We start from the raw sequence: 26721 nt of genomic DNA on the forward strand, positions 1-26721 counted from the left end.
GGCTATTACTACCGGACTCCCTGAGCATTTCCCCGCACCCATCGGGAGCGGGGCTGTTGCTAGTGCCTTCAGCCCCGACCCCCTGCACGAACTCTCTTCCATTCTGTCCCACTGGGAATCAACCCCTCGGACCCAGCTCTGCACCTTCTCCACATTCGCCGCCCAGTAGTAGTACATCAGGTTTGATGAAACCCCCTGCCTGCCTTCCCCTCTGTAGCAGCACCTTCCTCACTCTGACCACCTTCCCTCCCCATATAAACGAGGTAATCCTTCCCTCAATCTCCCTGAAAAAAGACTTTGGCAGGAAAATCGGTAGGCATTGAAAAATAAGCAGAAATCGCGGCAACACATTAATTTTAACTGCCTGCACCCGACCCGCCAGTGATAGAGGGAGACCATCCCACCTCGCCAGGTCAGCTTTCACTCTCTCCACCAAACTAGTGATGTCGTATCTGGAAAGCCTTCCTCACTCCCGGGCAACCTGCACCCCCAAATACCTAAAGTGAGTCCCTGCCCTATGGAATGGCAGCCCCACCACCCCTGCCCCCACCCCCGGCTGAGACACCACAAAATACTCACTCTTGTCCAAGTTCAGCTTGTACCCAGAGAAAGACCCAAATACCTGCAGCAACTCCAATATCCCTCCTATCGACGCACTCGGCTCTGACACACACAGCAGCAAGTCGTCGGCATACAAGGACACCCTATGCTCTATTCCCCCCTCACTATTCCTTTCCATGCTTCCGAACTTGTTCACCTAGTTTTAACAAGTTTCGTACTTAACAAGAAAATTGTACTTACGGAGCTAAATGTACATTGTAAAAGCAATGCATGCAGCACAATTACTTCTTAAATTGATTACCGTTGCCATTGGTCGATTGGAAACTTTTAAAAGATAAAATTATTTTAGTGATACCCCAGCAAGTTTAACCTGGGAATAAAACGTCCAAAGCTTGCTTATCTGATGTGCTGAGTTAGCTAATCTCAGTCAGGGTGTTTATAGTGTAGCAACAATTGCCTTGAGCGTTTCTAGTTTAGAGAGGGAAAAGCAGGATTCTGATGTTGATCAGTATCCAGTCATTCAGGCAGACATTCGGGAAAGTTGCATTGGGCATGGTGTGATGTTGCACACTTGCAGTCACCACTCTCGAAGTCCAGGCTCACTTGAATAATGGCCGCTTGAGAAAGATACCAGAGGGCAACAGTTGGCTGAGGAATGGTACCCCAGTGAGAAGGGAATGCATTCAAGGGAGGGAGGGTGAACATTGGTAAGGAAAGGAAGAAGTTAATTGAATTAGTTTCATGTAATTGCAACCTGTACTAATAACCATGAATGCTTTAATTTCAGCATCTATGAAATACTTCCTTAAATATTGCTGGTAACTCTTTTCTTTCTTTCTCTCTCAATCTCCACCCCCAAAATCCCACAGACCTGCATTTTGGAACCACACTTTATAAGATATTTTGGATGGTATGCAGAACATCAAATATATCATCAGTTCTTCATGTGACCAGCTCATGTAGCACACTTATTTTTTCCACCCATTTGGATTGTCCCTTTTCTCGATGTCTATGATGTCTGAATAGTGGTTTGATTCTGGGTTTCTGGATATTTCCATCTTTTGAAGAATCTACAAATTCCACACGATCAGATTGAATATGACACCTGTAATATTGTACATGGTTCTCCATCTACTTCAGATTGCATGGTCTGGCCCTGCCATTCCAAGAGTGGTGTGGGAATATGGAGGTAAGATTTACATTTTCAGATTTAACAAATAACCATACAATGTTGTTTTTAGTTCCATAGTTCTCAACAGAATAATTTCTACAAAGTTTTTTGTAGAACTGCAATCATTCGTTTGTGGAGCTATTGTGAATCATTTTAAAATAGAAAACTGTTAAATCATCTGGGTGTGTTTTTTTGACAGTATTATATCAAAATATGATTTGAACTTTGTTCTTGTTGCCTTTCATTTTCATACTTTTATACTCCCTTAATCTAGCTGTAAGAAAATTGGATGTGTATTCTTTTGGTGGGATGGGGTGGATGAGCTTAGTTAAACATTAACCTACTGTCTTGGACTTTGCCAGTTCTGTAACTTGCAGTTTCTACTTTTAAAGGTAATTTTAAAAAATGATTTTAGAAATGTGAAATCATTCACTCAGTGGTAGAACCAAGGATATTAATGGTCTGTAGTTGGAGGCTGGCTAACTTCATTAGGACCACTCGAGCGGATGAACTTTAATAGACCAAATGATTTTTCTTCTCATTCTTGCCTTTCCTTACATTCCAAGTAGAATAAATGTTCTCTCATGGATTAATTTTTATTTTTTGTATTTATCTGGGTGAAGATATTAGTGCTGGAGAATGATGTGTTTCCTATTTCAGGCACCCAGAGTTGGGATCAAACACTTCTAAATCAGATATAGCCCAACCATTAGGCAGAGTAATATTCCCTCATCTTTGGCCTTACAATGAATCTCAGCCCCAACCTCAGTAAATCATACTGTCTGCATCTGAGCAACAATTTTTCCATTTCCCTCATCCTGTAATCTATCTGACTGAGATTCCTAGTTAGTGCCAAAATTGGGAGCAGTTTTGTGCTGACCCCATGTTCACTAAGGACTGAATTGAGGCTTCCTAAACTTGTTTCACTTAGTGGAGACTTTAATTGCATCAGTCTGGATTGGAATTGAACCTAGTTAACTGACTAGTCAAAAGCCTCTCAGTTCGTCCAGATGTTTTTTTGTAAATAGCAGGTTGGGCCACCTCTGTATCTCATCATCTCCATATCGCAGAGATATAAAAATAAATTAAAAACCAGGGGTGGGATTCTCCGAAAACTGACGCGATGGCCGGGACCCGGCGCCAAAAACGACGCGGATCACTCCGGCGTCGGGCCCCCCTCAAAGGTCACGAAGTCTCCGGGCCCGAATGGGCTAGCAGCGGCGTGACGCCATTCGCGACGGCGTCACCCGCCGTGGACGCACCGTGTCACTTGACGCCGGGCAGCGTAATGAACGCCGCGTCACAGCACAAAAGACCCCCCCCCCCCCCCCCCCCGAAGACCTGCAAAGGTGGCCAGCCGCCACGCAGCCCCGAGGTTCCAGGAGCGGGACATCGAGGCGCTCCTGGACGCAGTAAAAGAGAGGAGGGAGGCCCTGTACCCCGGACATGGCCGCAGGGTCGCCTCACGCCTCAGCCGGCGGCTGTGGAGGGAGGTGGCAGAGGCCGTCAGCGCTGTGGCTGTGACACCGAGGACAGGCACCCAGTGCCACAAGAAGGTCAACGGCTTTGTCGGGCAGCCAGGGTGAGGTCCCCCCCCCCCCCCCCCCCCCCCCCCCCCCCGATGTGCAGCACACCCCCAGGTGCAACCAACCATAACGCAAACCCAACCCTAACCCGTGCAACCGCTGTCGTGCAGTCATATACCTGTCCAATACTGTTGCCCTTTACCCCTGCCACCCTCCTGCCCACCCCCCACAGGAAAAGCGTGCACACAACAGGGAGCGTCAGAGGGCTGGAGGGGGCCCACTCCCCGTCCATGAGGAAAGGGCCCTGGAACTGACAGGCGGATCTGAGGACCGGGAGGTTGCCGATGCAGAGGTCGGGGGCCCGCCAGCAAGTAAGCCACCCATGGCCCTTCCCCCTCCCCCATATACCCCCTCCCCCATATCCCCCGATCACCGTCTGCGTGTCTAACCATGCATGCTGTATTGCGTATTGCAGGGCCAAACGTTGAGGCACCCGTCCCCGCGGATGCCGACCGCCCGCAGGAAGCCCCAGGGCGGCTACGAGAGAGGGAGCGACCCGACCCCTCTGGCGTGCGACGCTCGCAGACCCCCCCAAGGCGGCCACGAGAGAGGGAGAGACCTGGAGCACCACGGAGACGACGTCCCCGTCTCGTGCAGGTGCAGCAACGCAGGCGTGTGACACCCAGCGACAAGGGGCACAGCCATAGGACCCCGCCGCAGCCGAGCCAGGACAGCCCTACCCAGGACAGCCGACACACATGAGACTGGAAGACAGGACAGTGACACACAGTGGACGGGTGGAAACTGGGCGCCACCCCAGGGGACCATGGACTCAGAGTCTGATGATGCGCACGCCACAACGCCACTGCTGTCTCCAACACCCTCCACCATCGCAGAGACACTCGCCTTGGCTGGGCACTGTAGTGATGAGGCTTCTGGTACCCTCACTGGTGCGCACAACACTGCCGTACCAGTACAGCAGGTGGAGGTAGGAGCAGCAGAGGGGCCGGGAGGTTGGAGGGCATCCTGGCGCAAGCGAACATCTGCCGCCCAGACAGGTCCCAGGTTCCTGGAGTTACCACACCCACCCATAGACCCGATGCAGCCATCAAACCTGGGACGAAGGAAGAGGATGATGGCTGGCTTGCAGCGACTGCAGACGGAGGTGGAGGAGTCCGAGCCCAGGAGCTGGAAGTGGTGCCGGTGATGCGTGCCACCCAGGCCAAAACCGCACGGGTGGTGTCCGCGGTGGAGGCAATGGGTGCAACGGTGTCAGACATGGAGAGCAGGATGGCAAGCCTGGGGCGTTCCGTGAGGGCGGCATGTGTGGCCCAGGACATGGCTTCACTCTCGCAGGAAGCCAGTGGCAGAAGGCAGAGGCAGTCCCAGCAGGCCATGGCCCAGTCCCAGCAGGCCATGGCCCAGTCTCTGTAGGCCACGGCTGAGGGCATCGCCGCCATTGCCCAGGTGCTGGCCGGCGTTGTCCAGACACAGACAGGGATGGCCAACTCCCTGAGCTCCATGGCTGCAAACCTGCAGACCCTTGTTGATACCAGGGCGGGCCTCCAGGACTGGCAGCGCCAGGTGTCAGGGGGGTGTCGGATGGCCGGTCCGTTCGCACCCCTGACCCATGTAGAAGCCCGGCGGCTATCGTGCACCCCGAGGGAGGAGGAGGTGCTGGGGCCCGTCCCGGGTCCCCCTGTAAGGGAGGTCCCGGAACACCGCAGGACCTTGGACGTGTATGGACAGTTTGTAATTAAAATCACTCACACCTACAGAAGCCGCCTTCGTGTTCTGTCCAAAGCATGATGGGTGTCATGTACGTTGAGTGCCAGTGTGTGTGTGTGAGGGGTGGTCTTGCGTCGGCCCCCGGTGAGTGTGCCTCCCCGCCACCTGGGCCGCCCTCTCCATCCCCCCGGGCAGAGGATGAGACCTTGCGCTGTAGTGTCACGGCCGCATGCAGGAATGGTCCGGATGGATGGTGGTACTGTGGCCATGGGTCAGACATTGTCCAATGATGTGGAGCCCAGAGCTCATCGCAGAGCGGGTCGTTGCCATCCTCCATGGCCTGCAATAGACACGCTTCCACCGGCGACCGTGTAAGCCCGTCCCGTTGTGCCGCAGGTGGATGTGCAATGGAGGGGTGGTGTGCATGCAGGTGGGGTGGGGGTGGTTGGTGGTGGGGGGGGGTTAGGGTGTTGGTGCTGGGTGGATGGGGGGGGGGTTAGGGTGTTGGTTCTGGGTGGGTGAGGGGGGGTGGGGCTGAGGCTGGTCGGATGTTGCCATGGTGTGCGGTATGTGGCCATACTCGCCAATTCGCACACCCCCTAGTCAGTGAACTGGGCGGCTATCAGCCTGTCCCGTGCCCGCTGGCCCAGCAGATAATGGTGGGCAGCCACCCGCCCATGTCCAGCCCGTCTGCCCTGGCCATTGCCCCCATCACCCTCATCTGGGGAGGACTGCGCCTCTTCCTCCTGCTCCTCCACTCCCCCCTCCACTGCCTGCGGCACATCGCCACTCTGCTGGACTATGTTGTGCGGGACACAGCAGACCACAATGATGTGGCCGACCCTATCTGGCGGGTACTGGATGGCCCCCACCCAGAGATGTCCAGGCACCTGAAACACATCTTCAGCAGCCCAAAGCACCTCTCTATCACACCCCGTGGCGCTGCATGGGCATCATTGTAGCCATTCATTTTCATTTCATTTCATTCTCCGCGTCACTCAGTGGCCTCCGTATAGGCGTCATCAGCCACGACTGCAACGGGTAAACCCTGTCGCCCAGCAACCAGCCCCTCAGCTGGGGGTGGCGTCCCTCGAACATGCCGGGGATGTAAGTCCGCGACAACACGTATGAGTCGTGAACACTTCCCGGATACCGGGCGCTGACGTGCAGGATAATCATGCGGTGGTCATAACCACCTGGATGTCCATAGAATAGGTCCCCTTCCTATTGGTGAAGACGGCCCTGTTGTCTGCAGGTGGCCGCACGGCGACGTGCATCCCATCGATCGCGCCCTGGACCATGGGAAAACCGGCCACGGCAGAGAAGCCCACGGCCCGGGCATCCTGGCTCGCCCGGTCCACAGGGAACCGGATATAACGGTCCGCAATGGCATAAAGGGCGTCTGTCACTGCCCAGATGCAGCGGTGCACCGATGTCTATGAGATGCCGGACAGGTCCCCACTCGGTGCCTGGAATGACCCCATGGCATAAAAGTTCAGGGCCACCATAACCTTGACGGACACAGGGAGAGGGTGTCCTCCCCCAGTGCCACGCGGTGCCAGGTGTGCCTGCAGGTGACAGATGTGTGCCACGGTTTCCCGGCTCATCCAGAGTCTCCTCCTGCATTCCTGGTCCGTGAGGTCCTGGTACGACGAACGGGGCCGGTCACACACGGGGCCTCCTTGGGCGTCTCCGTCGCCGTGGTGCCACGACGTCCTCCACCCTCTCCTCATGCTCCTCCTACTCTTCGTGCTCCCCCTCCTCCACCTCGTCCTGTCGTGCGGGTGGCCCTCCAGCCTGGGCGCCTGCCCCTCTGCGGCAGCCTGCGCTACTCCTCCTCCTCCAGGGCAACATGTAGAATACTGGCTGCCGCCACAGTGCCCAACATGGCTGGCTGATCAGAAAACATGACGGCTGCACAGCCAGGGGTCATGGGCTGCATGGGCGCGACTGTGGGAGGATGGCACCTGGCCAGGCGGACGACCTCTTCCCCCCTCTCCGGTACTCGCTTCTCTCTTCTCCTCCCCCCCCCCCCCCCACCCTCCGACACTCGTTCTCTTTCCCCTCCCCCTCTTCGGCATTCGCTTCCCCCCCCCTCTCCCCCACCCACAGACTGCTCCTGCGGCCACCCCCCACGCAGTGACCTACCTCCACGTTGAAAGACGTCAACCATCAGGACTGGTTGACGCCGTTAAATAGCTGTTTTGATTTACGCTGGCGTGACCCCTGGTCACGTCGGCGGGACTTTGGCCCACCCGGCCGGGAGAATGCGGGCAGCACCGGGGTCCATAGCCTCCCACCGGCCCTCGCCATTCTCCGAGGCGGGCAGCTGGATAGACGCCTCGCCGACTTTTTACCAGTCGGAGACTTCGGGAGATGGCAGGGGCGGGATTGATGCCGGCCCCCGGCGATTCTCCGACCCGGCGGGGATCGGAGAATCCCGCCCCTGATTCCAATCATGCAAGGCTGCAGTATCTTTTGCAGTAATTTTCTTGTGTTCAGAAGTTGTCACACCCTTTCCTAAGGCCACCGCAGCATTCACAGGTTTGGAGATTTTGCTTGGAAATTGCCATAATTAATCCTGCAATTCTTCCCTCCCATTGCAACAAGTCCGCTGTTACCTCCTAAACTCAGTCTTCCTACCTCTACGCTTGCCATGAAGAGAAAATGACTAAATAATGACATGCTGTAGAGTTCAGGTACCATGGTCATGTAAGGAAAATAATTTTGATCTGATTGAGGTTGATTTAGCTAAACAATTCCAACAATCATTTGTATCCTTTTAGCATTTCCAAAAAGCAGGATTGTTTTTCAGTTAAAATATTTCTAATATTGTGACTCAAAGCTCTCACTTTGTTGACAGTAAACTGACTGTGTTGTTTCTAACTGTTCATGCTAGTATTTTAATTTGAAATCTGCCGAAACTGGAAGCGCTACTCGTATTGTACGTACGAATATACGATTAGGAACAGAGATAGGCTTCTCGGCCATACAGTAAGATCATGCCTGATCTGACTGTAACTTCATCCTCACGTTCCTGTCTCCTGGTAGGAAAATAAATTGTGACGAGGATGGAAGGAGTCTATAAAAGGACATAGATAGATTAGGTCAATGGGCAAAACTCTGGGAAATGGAGTATAATATGGACAGATGTAAAATTGTCCATTTTGGCAGGAAGAATAAAAAGATTATCTAAATGATAACCTGATAGGCTTTGGGGAGTCAGGAGGTGAGTTATTTGCCACAGAATTCCCACTTTGTCTTTACTTTGTTAAATTTTTTTTGATCGCACTTTTTCTCAACTGTGCTTTTTCAGTGCTGTCAGCATTGTTTTGCTTGCTCTAAGTGTCTCCCTGTGTTTTCTGTGAACAGCGAGTTGTCTTGCTCCTCCAGTAATTTCTGCCGACATTCATATTGGTGGTCTCGCTGGATTGATGCAAGCGTGTCTCTTGCTCAAATGACACCACTGAAAGACTGTCTGCAGTCCTATTTGTTCATTGACACTTAGGATTTAGAGAGGCACCCATATTGCTGTTGACAGTAGTATTTCCTGTTCTGAAACATCAAGCGTAAAGATGTCATTCCAGCCATCTCACCTGTGTGCCTGACACTTATTTTGCATTAAATACTGGACAGTGACCGATTAGTTTTCTCTTGTTTTGAGTAGAATTAATTGTATCTTATTCCTTTTTTGCCTGTTACAGCAACACATTTTTTGGCTTGAACCTCTGGTCAACTCTGGTGTAAATGAATGGCTGATCAGAACAATAAATTTGGATTTGGTTTGCAGGGAAAGAAGCGTCAGTACAAAACAGTGTTTACGGTTTTGAAGACCACATTTCTACCGAGCTTTGACAAAGGGTCACCTGGACTCGAAACATTAGCTTTTTCTCTCCCTACAGATGCTGCCAGACCTGTTGAGATTTTCCAGCATTTTCTCTTTTGGTTCATACTATTTATGAGAACCCAACTAAATGTGCGAATTTCTGCACATATAGAACCATTAACTCCTTTTTAACTATGATATTCCTTTCTCATATATTTCATTTGTAAGATTTTCAACATAAAACATTTTAATTTTGATTTTGCCTGTCAATGTTTTAGTATTTACTTTTCAAATTTATTTTGCTCTAATCCATAGAATCCCTACGGTGTAGGCCATTTGGCCCATCGGGTCCGCACACACCCTCCTATAGAATACTCTAACTGGGCCCACTGCTCTGTTCCCGTGACCCTGCGCATTGATCATTGTCAATCCACCTAATGTGCACATATTTGGACTGTGGGAGGAAACCAGAGCACTCGGAGGAAACCCACACAGGCACTGGGAAAATGTGCAAACTCCACACAGTCACCTAAGGCTGGAGGTGACACAGGTCCTTGGCGCTGTGAGGCAGCAGTGCTGTGCCACCATTTTATTCCCATCTGACACAAATTTGATGTGCTTTCTGGTGCTAAAGTTGCTTCAAATTCTACACAACCTTTATCTCCTGGTTTAATATCTTACCCATGGACAACTATTTCCAGGTTCAAATGCTACATCAAAAATTATTTTTCTGAGTTTGCTCCAGATATCCTTGTAAATGTGTTTACCAGTGACCTGAGCTCTAGGAATTCTGAACAATTAAATTGTAATAACGGAGGCGGCTGAGCCATGTATGTTAAATCAGTACATATATTGAGCTTAATGAGCGAGGTTTGTGCCCTGTGCCTGGGGAATCCCTTAATAAACATACTGGGTGGGATTATTGGATTGCCAACGCCAAAATCGCGTTCAGCGATCGGCTGGTGAATCACCGTTTACACTGGAATTGGGGCAGCACCATTTTTGCGATGCTCCACCCCCTCAAAAACGGTGTACTCTGGGTGTTCGCCACACTCCGTATGGACGGCCTCAGGATGTCACCTGAGGCCCTCGCGCGATGCTCAGCCCCCAAGTCCCCGCTTGCATCTGCTCACACGATTCGGGGACCTTCCTCAGCAGCTGCGGTCTGTGTCCAGCACCGCCAGGGGTGGAGCTGTTCCGCTGGCAATAGGTGCTGCGGCGAAGGCTGGGGGAACTGGCGACTAGTTATTCTAGATTTTAAAAAACATAGATAAGGGTGGCGGCAACAGATGAGTTTACTTTTCTGTTCAGTGAACAGTGCATAATTTGGATAAGTACACTCTGTGGGCCGAAGTTCTCCGTCGACTTCAATTCAGTGACTCTCTAATTTAGATAACATTAATGAATGCCTTTAAAGTCTTCCTTTTAATGACTAATAATAGGTTTGTAATCTGATTGTTGGTCCTAGCTCTGAGAGCACTAGTGTAATTTTTAGATCATAGATTGCTGATGAACTTGTTTTTACATCTTTCAGTGAATTCCAGTTATCCCTTAGATTGTGTTCAAGATTGGGAAAATAATCTGGCAATTGGAAGTTTAATACTGCACTGAGCTAGTTATCTAATTTGGGCCCAAATCACATTATAAAGATCTCTCCTATCAGGAAACTGCATGAAAGCTATCTCAGCCTATTGAAAAACATCAGGCAGCCTTTGACATTCTAAGTTCAAGGCATAGCTAAGTGTATAAGAGTGAGTGAAGGAGGGAAGACTCACGGACAGGTTGAGTGTGATTATCAACCATTAAACACTTTTGTATGTTTCAAGCATTTGGACTTTATAATGTTTTTGAAAATTCTTTGAGAATATTGTAGAAAAGAATATAAAAATTCAAATCTATTTGGTTAAGAGATCGATCTCTGAGTAAGCAGCAAACTATCATTCATTGTGGCAGCAATACATCTTGGAACTAAAAGTGGGATGTTCTTATTATCCCTCATTTTATTCTGTCATGTTTTTCTGTTGTTTTTCACTTCCCCTCTGTGTGTGCATGTGTATACATATGCTCATGTATCTCTTCCTAGCCACAAAAACTTTGGACTGGAATCATAAAAGAACAATTAATACGATGCTGCAGAAGTGGAATTGTTTCCATTCTTCAAATAATCTTGGTTTTACAATTGTCTTCTGTAGTTCGGATCACAGAATGGCATAACCTGTCGGGTGGCTCTCTGCATTCACACCTCTAAAACCAGATCCTTTTATATTGACAGCCAAATTGTCTGCACTCGCTTGTTTATGGACGTATAATTCAACAACTTTCCCCGCAAATTCAAAAACATTGTTATTATCTTTTTTAAAGGCTCACCCATTCATTGTCTTCTGAACTGATGTCTAATTTTGAATCCTCCCGCCAACCTTTCACCCTTTTTTTTCAAGGATCTTCAATGGATCATTACTTCCCACTTGATTGTTCTCCACTTACTCCAGGATCTCTTGAGCCTGAATTATATTCCATCAACAGCACAAACCACCTTGGCTAGTCATAAGAGTATCTGTCCTATGTAATTGTTGTTGTCGTGCCTTGTGCTCCTTGACCTCCTTTCGTCCTCAAGAATCACTTTACCTTTGTGATTACCCTCCATTTCATTGCCCTTTTATGATCCCATTATGATGTATTTCAATGTTTCCAGCACATTCTTTTCAGTGGCTATTATCCCTGTAGCTTTCGCACCCACAGAGGTACCTCTAAGTTCCTTAAACGCATGTTGCTCCTGAAACCTTTTATCTGGAAGCATGATGAAATAGCAAGGGAAAGAGGCCATTAATAGGAGTACTTCATAGGCCCCCTAACAGTAACTACACTGTCGGACTGAGTATAATCCTGGAAATAATGGGGTTTGTAAGAAAAGAACTGCAATAGTCATGTGTGATTTTATTCATGCTATAGATTGGACAAATCAAATTGGCAAATGTAGTCTAAGGATGAGTTCAAAGTGTATTTTGGACAGTTTCTTAGAACAATACATTCTGGAAGAAAACAGGGAAGTAGCCGGAATTGTACTCAGTCCGACAATATAACTACTGTTAGGGGACCTATAGTCTACCCCTGTCAGTGCATCCTTCTTGTAGAGTCTTTCCTATCCATGGCTCAGTAAATTATAGTACCATATTGAAATAAAAAGCCTACAATGCTGCAAAGCTTTGGGCTCAGCCAGAAAATTGGGAAATGTTTTTAGAAGGCAGCAAAGAATGACAAAGAAAAATGGAGAAATCAGTATGAAAACTAGCAAGAAATATAAACATTGAAAATAAGAATTTAGACAAGTGCATAAAAAGGAAGAGAGTAGCTGAAGTAAATTTGTTCCCTTGAAGGATAGAAATGAATAATGGGAAATTTTGAACCAATATTTTATATCTGTCGCCTTATTGGAGTTTCTAAAGGGCACAGAGCAGTGTAGGCTGGGTCATTGAATATACTAATTTTAAAAATAAATTTAGAGCACCCAATATAAAAAGAATAATAATCTTTGTTGTCATAAGTAAGCTTGCATCAGGTGATGAAGGAGCTGTGCTCTGAAAACTAGCAACTCCAAACAAAGCAAACAAGAGCAGGGACTGCAATGAAGTTACTGTGAAAAGCCCCAAGTCGCCACATTCTGGCGCCTGTTTGGGTACACAGAGGGAGAATTCAGAATGTCCAAATTACCTAACAGCACGTCTTTCAGGACTTGTGTGAGGAAACTGAAGTACCCGGAGGAAACCCATGCAGACACAAGAAGAAAGTGCAAACTCCGCACAGACAGTGACCCAAGCGGGTATCAAACCTGGGGCCCTGGTGCTGTGAAGCAACAGTGATAACCACTGTGCTACCGTACTTTTCTAATTAAGGGGCAATTTAGCGTGGCCAATCCACCTAACCCGTACATCCTTTGGGTTGTGGGGGTGAAACCCACACAGACACGAGGAGAATGTGCAAACTCCACACAGACAGTGACCCGGGGCCGTGATTGAACCAAGGTCCTTAGCGCCATAAGCAGCAGTGCTAACCACTGTGCCACCGTGCCACCCGAATCATTGAATATACTCAACAAAAATTTGAAAATGTATTGAATTGGTGCAAACAGGCAAAGCCCTAGTCTAGATGGCTTTCCGATTCAATTCTATAAGAAGTTCTTGGAGCAACTTGTACCTTTAATTCTGGACATGTTCAATGACTCCTTATCCCGGGAATAGTTGCCCTCTGTCCTCACACAGGCCTCTATTTATTTTGATTCTTAAGAAGGACAAAAACCAGACATAGTGTCCGTCGTATCATCCAATTCACTTTTGAATGCAGACGTCAAGCTACTTGCCACGGTGCTGGGGCTTCGGCTGGAGCCTTTCCTCCCAAATATAATTTCAGAGGATCAGGTGGGCTTCATGAAGGGCTGACAATTGTTGGCTAACATACACCGCCTGTTAAGTGTTGTCTTTTTTCCCTCCTTGTTGCCGAACCAGAGGTGATTGTATCTCTTGATGCTGAAAAAGAATTTGGTGGAGTGGAAGTATTTATTTAGATTCTTGGGAGGTTTGGTTTTGGCCACAAATTAATTTCTTGGATTTGTCTATTGTACAAGGTCCCCAACTGCAAGTGTTTGTACGAATGTCCTGAACTCTGGTTATTTTCTGTTGAACTGGGGCACGAGGCAGGGCTGTCCATTGTCCCTACTCTTCATCACCTGATGAAGGAGCTGTGCTCCGAAAGCTAGTGACTCCAAACAAACCTGTTGGACTGTAACCTGGTGTTATAAGACTTCTTTCTGTGCCCACCCCAGTCCAACGTCGGCATCTCCTCATCTTGTTTGCTTTGGCAATAGAGCTGCTTGCAATAGCGCTGAAGTCCTCCATTAAGTGGAGGGGAATACATCTGGGAATGGTGGAGCATCGTGTCTCTTTACGCGGATGACATACTTCTCTACATTACAGATCCAGTACCCTCCATGAATGACATAATGAAATTGGTTAGCAGTTTTGATTTGATTTTTGATTTAATTGATTTGATTTGATTTATCATCACATGTTCCGAAGTACAGTGCAAAGTATTTTTCTGCGGCCAAGGGAACGTACACAGTACGTACATGGAGACAAAAAAGAATAATTGACAAGAGTACATTGACAAATGGTACATCGACAAACAGTGATTGGTTACAGTGGGGAACAAGGGGCCAAGCAAAGCAAATACATGAGCAAGAGCAGCATAGGGTGTCATGAAGTGTTCTTACAGGGAACAGATCAGTCCTTTTCTGGGCACAAGTTGAACTTAGACAAGAGTGAATGTTTCCCGGTCAACCCCCCTGGAAAGGAGAGCCCAGCTGCAGACGTTACTTTTTCACCTCGCCAAAACTAACTTTTGTTATCTGGGGGTCTGAGTGGCCCAAAACACGGCCTCACTTCATAAATTAAACTTCACTGATCTGGTTAGCAGTATTAAATTAGATTTGCAGAGGTGGAACAAACTCCCACTATCCTTGGTGGGGAGGGTTCAGACTATTAAAATGGACATGCTCCTGAGATTTTTATTTCTCTTTCAGTGTCTCTCCATTTTTCTCCCCAAATCCTTTTTTGTTAAGATCAACAAATTGCCCTTTATTTGGATGGGGACGACTCCCAGAATCAGTGGGAGACAGGTAGTTGGGGGGTCTAGCCCTCCCCAATTTTAGTTTTACTATTGGGTAGCTAATATTCAGAAGATAATGTTGTGGTTTAGCAATCCAGGTTCCATATGGGTATAAATAGAAGCAAAATCCTGCACTACTTCTAGCCTTCGTGGAGGCTTTAGAGAGAGTGCAGAAGAGATTTACCAGGATGTTGCCTGGTATGGAGGGCATTAGCTATGAGGAGTGGTTGAATAAACTTGGTTTGTTCTCATTGGAACAAAGAAGGTTGAGGAGCGACCTGATAGAGGTCTACAAAATTATGAAGGGCATAGACAACGTGGATAGTTAGAGACTTTTTGGGGGCAACATTTGGAGGAGATGTGCGAGGCAAGTCTTTTACACAGAGGGTAGTGGGTGCCTGGAACTCGCTGCCGGAGGAGGTGGTGGAAGCAGGGGCGATAGTGATGTTTTTTTTTTATAAATGTTTTTTTATTCAGTTTTCATGTTTTATATTGAACAAATTACAAATTGTTAGAGAGAGAAAAAAAAAACACGCAAAAATTAACATATATATTTACAGGTGAGCATCTTCGTAGTAATAACTGTGGCCTCCCCCTCTTTGCCGGCATACATATTTTACATTCCCCAACATGTTTATTGGCATTTATTTAGTTTGGTTTTGGGCCTTAGCTAGCCATCAAACCCCCGTAACGAGCCTGTAGCCCCCCCCCCCCCCCCCCCCCCTCCCCGCCGGCTACCTTCCCCCGACTATTCTTCCTCTTGTACGTTGGCCACAAACAGGTCCCGGAACAATTGCATGAATGGCTCCCACGTTCTGTGGAAGCCGTCGTCCGACCCTCGGATGGCGAATTTGATTTTCTCCATTTGGAGAGAATCCGAGAGGTCGGACAGCCAGTCTGCAGCTCTGGGCGGTGCTGTTGACCGCCAGCCAAACAGGATTCTACGGCGGGCGATCAGGGAGGCAAAGGCAAGGGCGTCCGCCCTCCTCCCCAGGAATAGATCTGGCTGTTCTGAAACCCCGAAGACCGCCACTATCGGGCATGGCTCCACCCTCACCCCCACCACTTTGGACATAGCCTCGAAGAAGGCTGTCCAGTACTCCACAAGTCTGGGGCAAGACCAGAACATGTGGGCGTGGTTGGCCGGGCCTCTTTGGCACCGCTCACATCTGTCCTCCACCTCCGGGAAGAACCTACTCATACGGTTTCTCGTTAAGTGGGCTCTATGTACCACTTTTAGTTGCGTCAGGCTGAGCCTTGCGCACGTGGAGGTGGAGTTGACCCTATGCAGTGCTTCGCTCCAGAGTCCCCACCCTATCTCCATCCCCAGGTCGTCCTCCCATTTCCTTCTTGTTGCGTCCAGTACGGTGTCGTCCCTATTTACCAGTCGGCCATACATGTCACTACAGTTCCCTTTCTCTAGGATACTTGCATCCAGTGGGTCTTCCAGTAGTGTCTGTCGTGGCGGTTGTGGGTACGTCCTTGTCTCCTTTCGTAGGAAGTTTTTGAGCTGCAGGTACCGTAGCTCGTTCCCCCCAGCTAGCTGAAATTTCTCTGTCAGTTCGTCCAGTGTTGCGATCCTGTCGTCCGTGTATAGGTCCCTGACTGTCAGTGTCCCCCCGTCCTTTCTCCACCTTTTGAAGGTGGCGTCAGTCAGTGCTGGTTTGAACCTATGGTTGTTGCAGATGGGAGCCTTGTCCGACATTTTGTTCAGGCCAAATTGCTGCCGCAGTTGGTTCCAGGATTGGAGGGTGGCTGTCACCACTGGGCTGCTGGAGTGTTTTTTGGGTGGGGATGGGAGTGCTGCCGTGGCGAGGGCCCGGAGGGAGGTCCCCATGCAGGAGGCCTCCTCCGCACGCACCCACTCGGCTTCTGGCTCCTGGATCCATCCCCTTACTCGCTCGGCTGTTGCCGCCCAGTGGTAGAATTGTAGATTCGGGAGGGCTAGCCCCCCCCCTGGATTTTGTTTTCTGTAGGACCTTCTTTGGGATCCTAGCATTTTACGATAGTGATGTTTAAGGGGCATCTTGACAAATACATGAATAGGATGGGAATAGAGGACTCCGGAAGTGTAGAAGATTTTAGTTTAGACGGGCAGCATGGTCGGCGCAGACTTGGTGGGCCGAAGGGCCTGTTCCTGTGCTGTACTTTTCTTTGTTCGTGCAATAGGTACTGCACCGTTACCTTTTTCCCCCAGTTGGACTTTCCTTGAATCCAGTGGCGGTCTCTTCTGAGAATTTGGAAGTAGTTTAGGCAGCATTTCAGGCTCCTTTCCCTGTGTTCGCTAGACCCCATGTGTAGTAATCACCCTTTCCTACCAGCTGACTTAGACATGACGTTTAAATCTTGGGAGGGGAAGAGCCTGAAGCGGTCTGTTTGTGGAGGGAAGGTTTGCTAGTTTTAAGGAGTTAGCTGAGAAATTGCAACCGCCTGGTTCCAGTCTTTTCAGGTTTTTCCAAATTTGTGAGTTTTCACGTAATATTTTTCCCTCCTTCCCTTTGACGTCTCCCTTTCTGTTGAAGAAGGTTCTGCCTCTGGCTAGGCCTGATGGGGTCTATTTCAGACATATATGTCCCAGGTTCAATTCCCGGCTTGGGTTATTGCCTGTGCGGAGTCTGCGTGGGTTTCCTCACGGTGCTCCGGTTTCCTCCCACAAGTCCCGAAAGACCTGCGTGTTAGGTGAATTGGACATTCTAAATTCTCCCTTGGTGTACACGCACAGATGCCATAGTATGGCGGCTAGGGGATTTTCACAACAACTTCACTCAAGTGTTATTGTAAGCCTACTTGTGACAGTAATACAAATTATTATTATTACAGTTGCAGGCAATATAGAACAATATCGGGCTCCGATTGGTGGACTTGCCTTGAGAGTGGGAAAACAGTTTGCCATATGTTGATAGGTGGTGGAGACTTGGAGCAGTTCAGACATGGATCTGTGAATTGGTGTGAAGCTTCTGAATGTTCACTGAGTAAAGGTGCGCAGCAGCTGTCAGGCTTCTGTTGTTCGGTCTGGTGGGCAGCCTGAGGCAAAAGTGAGTTCGCCAACCTAAAGTCGGGGTACAAGCCTGCGAGACCTTCAGCGAAGCAAGGGCGAGTTGTTGGCCAACAGCTCCAAGGGGAGCAGTGAAGCCACAGCTGGGGAGGGCAGGCAACCAATCAAAAAGAAAAGAGGCCAGCAAGCTAGATAGCCAGCAGTGGCAACCAATCAGGAGCACATGAGGTCATCCAAGGTCTGGCTGAGAGGCCCGGCCACCCAAAAACTGAGAGGTGAGTAGAGTAGGAGAGTAGGGGAGGTGCAAAGCAGGCCAGGCAAGCACCGGTGTCAAGTTTCGGGGAATCTGGGAGCAGCGGCCAGTGGGAGTGGGCGACTCAGAGCCTGAGGCCAACCAGACGGGGCTGAGAGTGAGAGGGCTGGGCAACAACCGGACAGGGCTGCGAAGGCGAGAGAGAGCAGAGGCCAGACCAGATAGTCAGCAGCCAGGCAGCAGTATACGCAGTTGTCGAGGCTCAAGGCCTGCACCCAAGCGAGAGCCAAGATGTGAGCAGAGCAGGGGCTCGACTTCATTGGATGCAGGACGTGGGGCAAAGAGTGCATGGGGCCCCCAAAAGTGTAACTCCGCCTCTGCTGAAACCAATGAGAAACCTATTTGAACTGCAGTCTCTGTTGTAATGTAGAAAATACATCTGCCAATTTGCACGCAGCAATGAGGACAGTAACCAGAACATTTGTTTTGGATGTTGGCATGAATTTTTACTGATAAACAAAATATTCTTTTTTGTTTAACTTATAAGAATACCTGTGAAGAACAAAAATAGCTATTCTGCATTTGCAGTGAGAGTTTGTAATTGTGGTGCTGTTTTGGCTTTTAAATTAAAGAATGTACTGAGAAAAATAATCTTTTACATTGCTAATCCTTGGATAGTTATATCATAACTGTGATTGGACTATCATTTTGCTTGAAATTTCTCATTGTCCTCCTCTTTGACCTGGAGACATTCTGCATAATGCCAGTGTGTTTTTCTGCGAACGTGTCTAAGTGCTGCTAGGCACAAATTGAAAGCAACCATTTACATTGTTAAAGGAAACACAGCTGTGGCAGAACGAGCACATACAAAACTCAGTATTTCAATCCAATCAGAACAAAAGCAAAAATCTGTGCCTGGTACAGGAATCTTTAGTTTTTCTGGGTGGGGGAGAAAAAGCGCAATCAATGTTGTCACCATAGAGATTGGCATCTCTCTTTAAAAAAGAATGATTAAATTGTTACTTTGAAAGTAACGTATTTCCTAGTTACAGACAGTGCTTTACTCCTGTTCATTCAGATCAAAGTCACTGCTGTGGCAGGTTCTTTCTTTCCTAGTAACTGCCTTTTTCTGTCATAAATCTCTTCCTGAGGTGCACAGCTGTTCAGTACCACTACCAGCTGGTATTCAATGTTTTGTCTTTTATGGTGTAATCCAGTGGCTAGTCATGCTCCCTCATAACCTTATTGCTGCTCCCACCAAGATGCAGTTGAAAATAACAACTGTCCATCCGTGCCTCCCCCTCACCCACCCAAGTTCCCACTCCAGTTTTTGAATATTAGTCTCTATCCTGAGCCAGTCTAATACAATAAATAATCACATCACTCATGCGATGAGTTTCAAGTTTAAAAAAGCAGTCTTTGGAAAATATGCACCACAGAGGAGACCATTTGGCTCAGCGTCCCCATGCATTCAAAAACAATCCTCTTCACTGCCACTGCTGATCTAAGTGCTAAACACTGGAGCCACTTGTTGAGCACTCTGACCTGGTCAGTAGGAGGTCAGCCTGCTCGAAGGACAGCGAGTATGTTTCCGTGTTGCTTGCCTGAATGGGCATTTTTCCCAATATCTGAGAAGACCTATAGCCAGAATGGCAGAGTTGTGAATTCTGTGACTGCATTCTCTGAATCTAATGTTCAATGTAAAGGAGTGAATTTGGAACACTGTGAACTGAATCACAGTAGTCAGGGTTTGTAATGACTACCTGCCTTCCCACTAAAAGTAACCTGACCTGGGTCATGTACCACTGCGCTCACTACAGCATGTGCCTGACTTGTTTTAATTGGTTTCTTGCATTGACACTGCTGTGATGCCAAGAAGACATGAAAAAAAACTATATCATACTGGCTACTTTATAAAATTATTCTTTTTGAATATAATAGATAAATGCTTTACACTGACTGAGGAAGCCATGCTGGCTATGACTCTCAAAAAAAATAATTTCTAGTCTTCATAAACTACAGCAATTTCATTATCTCTGAAGTTTCGCGAATGCTCCATGACTACAGAAATTAAATTCCAAGGAAATGCACAAAGGCACTTTACATTTCCAAGGCAGACTCTGGCCAATGAAGACGATCAGTCTGCAAGGACAAAGGACTCTGAAACCTCTGGTAAACACATTAATGGATGAAGGATTAACTATCTCAAGAATCCAGATCAGGAATATACATTCTTTGTCCAAACCAGGGGAAGAAGTGGGAGCTATGTCACATGACTCCTCCCCAAGCTGCTTGAACCTATAATATGCCTTGTGAAGGAGTTGGTCTGCCAACTTCCATCAACAAAATAGAAGTTCTGTCCAGGTTTAAATTGCCTGCCCATTACCTGCACCGTTTCTACTGGAATGTCTGAAATTCTGTACTGGTGCCGACTGCAAGTCTAATCCATCTCTACGTGCTTCTCCCATCGGAGAAGTCAAGGGCTACTGGAAAAGTGGATTACCCTGCGTTAGGTTCAGCACGCTAACTTCCCTGAAGGAATTGGACTTTTGATTCTGGACTCTGGACTCGCACAATTCTATTTTGTCTGTGGTCTTTGCCCTGTATGTCCCCCCTCCTCCTTCTCCTCCTCCACCCCCAATCCCTTTATTATTGAATTAATACATTAAGCGTGGACACTGCAAGCTCACTTTCCACATCTCGGTTTGCTGTGGGGTTAAGAGAGGATTAAATCACTCCAAAGTTGAAGGGCTTGGGAAAAAATACTCCACCTCTTCAAAAGGAGGCAAATCAAAAATTTTTTAAAACACACTTCTGTTTACCAATTGTGATGAGGGGAGAAATCAGGGCTGTTTTAAAATTAAACCCCCTTTCTGCCTGCAACAGTGCCACAGGGGGAAATAGGCCTGCAGACCATCCACTGTACTGTCCAAGGCAACATTCTAATTCATGATCCAGTATCTCTTGGATACCAGTGCTAAATATTACTGACTTTCAATATTTAAGGGTTCCTCGAATAGGCTAACATGATTGCTGGTTGTTTGAATATGTTCAAAATGAATATGTACTTTGACAGCAAGACATCAAGCCTTTTATTTTTTGCCACATGGCAAATCTTTGGAAACACTGTTAAATATTGTAGGCTAGATCACAAAAATTGTTATTTTAGTTGACAAAATGTTTAGGTATGTACAAGAAGTCTCTGGCAGTAGTACAATTCTGATATCTGTTCTGACAGATTTAAAAAGTTGAAAATGAAACATCAATAGCAAATTGCATTTACATTGTGACTTTAACATGGCTAACGTTTAATCATGACTCAACATTGAAGAATCAAAATCAGTGCTGTTAAAGACGTCAGAATTGAAGGTATCTGAGAGTTGTAGAACTTGAGGATATTACATAGACTAAGAGAGGTTTGTATGATAAAATAATGCGTACAGCACACAATTGTTAAATCTAAACTCTATAGAGTCACTTTTATAACAGGAGCTCTACTGTACTATAGTCCTGCTAGCCTGTGCTGTGATTTGCATTTACTTAGAACTTTAGTTTGCGAGTTGGGGTACAAATTGCCATTTAAATAGCTGTGCAATCAAGTCACTCTCTTCTTTACATCAAGGAACTCATTGTTTCAGACCTATCGAATTCATGGGCCAGAATCTTTCAGGACCTGGCTTGTTGTTCACGTACTTCATAAAAGCATTTAGTATAATTAAATTCCAGCTAAAAGGTGATGAAATGATCTGTGACAGGCAGTTAAAAGACTTCCACTCCACCCTAGCTAATCTGACATTATTATCATCTTCACTTCTGAAAGCGGAATGACGCTGGTGTAACTGATTGTGTCGGGGTAGTCAAATTTGATAAACTCCTATCAGCTGCACAAGCAGAAGGGAACTGTATGCAAGACCTGATGCTATACAGTAACTATTTCATGGGGTTCAATGTGGGGAAATGTGAAATCACCCAGTTTTACACTCCTAAGAGAGAGAGATCAGAGTATTTATAAATGGCAAGAAATTCGGAGCTCGAGAGAAGCAGTGAGTAAGTGCCAAAATCACTAAAAGCTAACCGCACATACAATTTTTTTTTACACGTACAGATAAAAAGGTTTGCTTTATCTTGCCAGCTGGAATACAAGGCAGTGAAAGTAAAGTCCTCAGTTATATCACTGTAGTTACCCCAATTCAAGAGTGCTGCGTTCAGCTCCAGCATCATACCTCATGAAGGATATATTTAAGCATAGATTTACCAGATGATATGTGGTAAGGTGGAGGGGGAGGTTTAGGTATTCTCTTGAGTATAGAATATTAAATGTGTTATGGGTCAGGGTTTAGAGAACCCCAAAGTGTATCATGGAGTTCAGCTGACCCACAACTGTTATAGATGTGGTATGGGGAGCACGGCCCACCCGACAGGTGTGGTACAGCAGAATATAAAAAGTATTATTTAAAACAAAACAATGTTTATTCTATAAACCCAAGTTAACCTTTTAAAATCTACAGTGAACATCTTAGCAACTATCAATTCAAATACAACCCCAAAAGAATACAACACTAAGTAATCCTTAATAACCAATATCCTGGGGGGGATTGGGAACTTGAATTGTAGCTCCAGTATACAGGAGGTTAAGAGTAGTGAGGTCATGAGTAAGGTTTCAAAGTTGCAGGAGTGTACCGGCAGGCAGGAAGGTGGTTTAAAGTGTGTCTACTTCAATGCCAGGAGCATCCGGAATAAGGTGGGTGAACTTGCGGCATGGGTTGGTACCTGGGACTTCGATGTTGTGGCCATTTCGGAGACATGGTTAGAGCAGGGACAGGAATGGTTTTTGCAGGTGCCAGGGTTTAGATATTTCAGTAAGCTCGGGGAAGGTGGTAAAAGAGCGGGAGAGGTGGCATTGTTAGTCAAGGACGGTATTACGGTGGCAGAAAGGATGTTTGATGAGGACTAGTTTACTGAGGTAGTATGGGCTGAGGTTAGAAACAGGAAAGGAGAGATCACCCTGTTATGGATTTTCTATAGCCCTCCAAAAAGTTCCAGAGATGTAGAGGAAAGGATTGCAAAGATGATTCTGGATAGGAGCGAAAGTAACAGGGTAGTTGTTATGGGGGACTTTAACTTTCGAAATATTGACTGGAAACGCTGCAATTCAAGTACTTTAGATGGGTCCGTTTTTGTCCAATGTGTGCAGGAGGGTTTCCTGACACATATGCAGATAGGCCAACGAGAGGCGAGGCCATATTGGATTTGGTACTGGGTATGAACCAGGACAGGTGTTAGATTTGGAGGTAGGTGAGCACTTTGGTGATAGTGACCACAACTCGATTACGTTTACTTTAGTGATGGAAAGGGATAGGTATATACCGCAGGGCAACAGTTATATCTGGGGGAAAGGCAATTATGATGCGATGAGGCAAGACTTGGGATGCATCGGATGGGGAGGGAAACTGCAGGGGATGGGCACAATGGAAATGTGGAGCTTGTTCAAGGAACAGCTACTGCGTGTCCTTGATAAGTATGTACCTGTCAGGCAGGAGGAAGTGGTCTGGCGAGGGAACCGTGGTTTACTAAAGTAGTTGAAACACTTGTCAAGAGGAAGAAGGAGGCTTGTGTAAAGATGAGACGTGCAGGTTCAGTTAGGGCACTCGAGAGTGACAAGTTAGCTAGGAAGGACCTAAAGAGAGAGCTAAGAAGAGCCAGGAGGGGACATGAGAAGTCTTTGGCAGGTCGGATCAATGTCAGGAATAAAGAATGACTAGGGTAATAGTAGGGCCAGTCAAGGACATTCGTGGAAGTTGTGCATGGAGTCAAAGGAGATAGGAGAGGTGCTAAATGAATATTTTTTGTCCGTATTCACACAGAAAAAGACAATGTTGTCGAGGAGAATACTGAGATACAGGGTACTAGACTAGAAGGGCTTGAGGTTCATAAGGAGGAGGTGTTAGCAATTCGGGAAAGAGTGAAAATAGATACGTCCTCTTGGCCGGATGGGATTTATCCTAGGATTCTCTGGGAAGCTAGGGAGGAGATTACTGAGCCTTTGGCTTTGATCTTGAAGTCATCTTTGTCTACAGGAATAGTGCCAGAAGACTGGAGGATAGCAAATGTTGTCCCCTTGTTCAAGAAGGGGAGTAGAGACAACCCCGGTAACTATAGACCAGTGAGCCTTACTTCTGTTGTGGGCAAAGGCTCGGAAAGGTTTATAAGAGATAGGATGTATAATCATCTGGAAAGGAATAATTTGATTAGAGATAGTCAACACGGTTTTGTGAAGGGTAGGTCGTGCCTCACAAACCTTATTGAGTTCTTTGAGAAGGTGACCAAACAGGTGGATGAGGGTAAAGCAGTTGATGTGGTGTATATGGATTTCACTAAAGCATTGATAACGTTCCCCCGGTAGGCTATTGCAGAAAATACGGAGGCATGGGATTCAGGGTGATTTAGCAGTTTGGATCAGAAATTGGCTAGCTGGAAGAAGACAAAGGGTGGTGGTTGATGGGAAATGTTCAGACTGGAGTCCAGTTTACTAGTGGGTGTACCACAAGGATCTGTTTTGGGGGCCACTGCTGTTTGTTATTTTTATAAATGACCTGGAGGAGGGCGTAGAAGGATGGGTGAGTAAATTTGCAGATGACACTAAAGTCGGTGGCGTTGTGGACAGTGCAGAAGTATGTTACAAGTTACAGAGGGACATAGATAAGCTGCAAAGCTGGGCTAAGAGGTGGCAAATGGAGTTTAATGCAGAAAAGTGTGAGGTGATTCATTTTGGAAGGAATAACAAGAAGATAGAGTACTGGACTAATGGTAAGATTCTTAGTGGTGTGGATGAGCAGAGAGATCTCGGTGTCCATGTACATAGATCCCTGAAAGTTGCCACCCAGGTTGAGAGGGCTGTTAAGAAGACGTACGGTGTGTTAGAACATAGAACATAGAACAGTACAGCACAGAACAGGCCCTTCGGCCCTCAATGTTGTGCCGAGCCATGATCACCCTGCTCAAAGCCACGTATCCACCCTATACCCGTAACCCAACAACCCCCCCCCCTCAACCTTACTTTTATTAGGACACTACGGGCAATTTAGCATGGCCAATCCACCTAACCCGCACATCTTTGGACTGTGGGAGGAAACCGGAGCACCCGGAGGAAACCCACGCACACAGGGGGGAGGACGTGCAGACTCCACACAGACAGTGACCAGCCGGGAATCGAACCTGGGACCCTGGAGCTGTGAAGCATTTATGCTAACCACCATGCTACCCTGCTGCCCCTTTTATTTTAGCTTTTATTGGCAGAGGGATTGAGTTTCAGATATGTTGCAGCTGTAGAAAACTCTGGTGCGGCCAGCATTTGGAGTATTGCGTGCAATTCTGGTCGCCGCATTATAGGAAGGATGTGGAAGCATTGGAAAGGGTGCAGAGGAGATTTACCAGAATGTTGCCTGGTATGGAGGGAAGATCTTATGAGGGAAGGCTGAGGCTGTTTTCATTAGAGAGAAGAAGGTTAAGAGGTGACTTAATTGAGGCATACAAGATGATCAGAGGATTAGATAGGGTGGACAGTAAGTGCCTCTTTCCTCGGATGGTGATGTCTAGCACAAGGGGACATAGCTTTAAATTGAGGGGAGATAGATATTGGACAGATGTCAGAGGTATGTTCTTTACTTAGAGAGTAGTAAGGGCATGGAATGCCCTGCCTGCAACATTAGTGGACTCGCCAACACTAAGGGAATTAAATGGTCATTGAATAGACATATGGATGGTAAGAGAATAGTGTAGATGGGCTTTAGAGTGGTTTCAGAGGTCGGTGCAACAGCGAGGGATGCGCTGTAATGCTCCCAAACAACATCCAGAAGACGATAGAAACACCTTTTAACAGAAGCTCATCAGGTTTACATTCACTATTGAGAACATTTAGAATTCTGAATTCACCAAATGATCAAGAGATAGTCTTTTCATGGCAGAGAGCTCAACAGTATACCTGCTGTCTAGCTTCAGCTCCAACCCTGAAAATGAAACTAAAACACACCCTGCAGCAAACAGCCTAACACAAAACTAAAAAGCTGACAGACAGCCCAGCTCCACCCACTCTCTGACATTACTACAGTAGTAAACACCCATTTCTTAAAGGTACTCTCACTACAGATATTTATATAAACACCCATTTCTTAAAGGTACTTTCACATGACACCTCCCCCCCCCCCCCCCCCCCCCCCCCAAGAGAAAAAAACCCATCAACCTCGAGGTGGTTTCATTTTTCACCTTTTCACTATCCTTTAAGAAATGCACGCAGTAAATATACTTTTTTGTTTTAAAAAAAAACAACACAGGCAAACGGGCACAATAATATAGTCCATTTTTGTTCTTCTTCCTCCAACTGAAATCCTTCTCGATTGACAGTCTCTTTGAACAAGAAGATCTCTGCATGATCCGTCCATTTCTCTACACCTCGGCATTTTTCTTTAAAGTCAGATACTTTAGTTCAATCTGATCACAGAGTCCCTTGTAATTCTCCCAACACAGGAACATTGGTTATCACAGCTTTCAGGCCGTCAAATGCCTGTTGAAAGTCAGCAGTCCACTGAAATTTTTGACGTTTCTTCAGTAAGTCCATCAGTGGAGCAGTCACGCTGCAAACTTTGCACAAATGTTTGATCAATTTTGCTCATGCCAAGAAATCCATTAGTTCCCTTCACCCTGAGGTATCGGAAACTCCTCAAGGAAAGTGACTTGGCCTTTCCAAATTCACGTTCGCTAGGTTTATCACCAACCCGCCTCCTGAAGTTGATCAAATAGCTCCATCAGATGTTTCAAATGTTCTGTCCATGTCTGGCTGGAAATTACCAGATCGTCGATGTATACCGCACAACTGGGTAATCCTGAAACAACTTTGTTAGTTAACCGGTGAAATGTGGCTGGTGTGTTTTTCATGCCAAATGGCATAACTTTGAATTGGTATATAACATCTGGAGTCGCAAAAGCTGAAATATCCTTTGCCCTTTC

The 26721-nt window shown here is 47.0% G+C and overlaps 1 protein-coding gene across 10 annotated transcripts in view; it reads left to right on the top strand.

Moving 5' to 3' along the window:
• sema4d (sema domain, immunoglobulin domain (Ig), transmembrane domain (TM) and short cytoplasmic domain, (semaphorin) 4D) overlaps positions 1 to 26721 on the top strand; it is a 277830-nt gene that overhangs the window by 134392 nt on the left and 116717 nt on the right. For all 10 annotated transcript variants that reach the window (XM_038804752.1, XM_038804753.1, XM_038804751.1 and 7 more), the window contains one exon: positions 1431 to 1750. In XM_038804752.1, coding sequence (XP_038660680.1) covers positions 1660 to 1750 — 91 coding nt within the window. In that variant the 5' untranslated portion in view covers positions 1431 to 1659. The remainder of the gene's footprint in view (positions 1 to 1430; positions 1751 to 26721) is intronic.

The sequence above is a fragment of the Scyliorhinus canicula genome, chromosome 8 (genome assembly GCF_902713615.1).
Source record: "Scyliorhinus canicula chromosome 8, sScyCan1.1, whole genome shotgun sequence".
In the NCBI taxonomy this organism is placed as follows: Eukaryota; Metazoa; Chordata; class Chondrichthyes; order Carcharhiniformes; family Scyliorhinidae; genus Scyliorhinus; species Scyliorhinus canicula.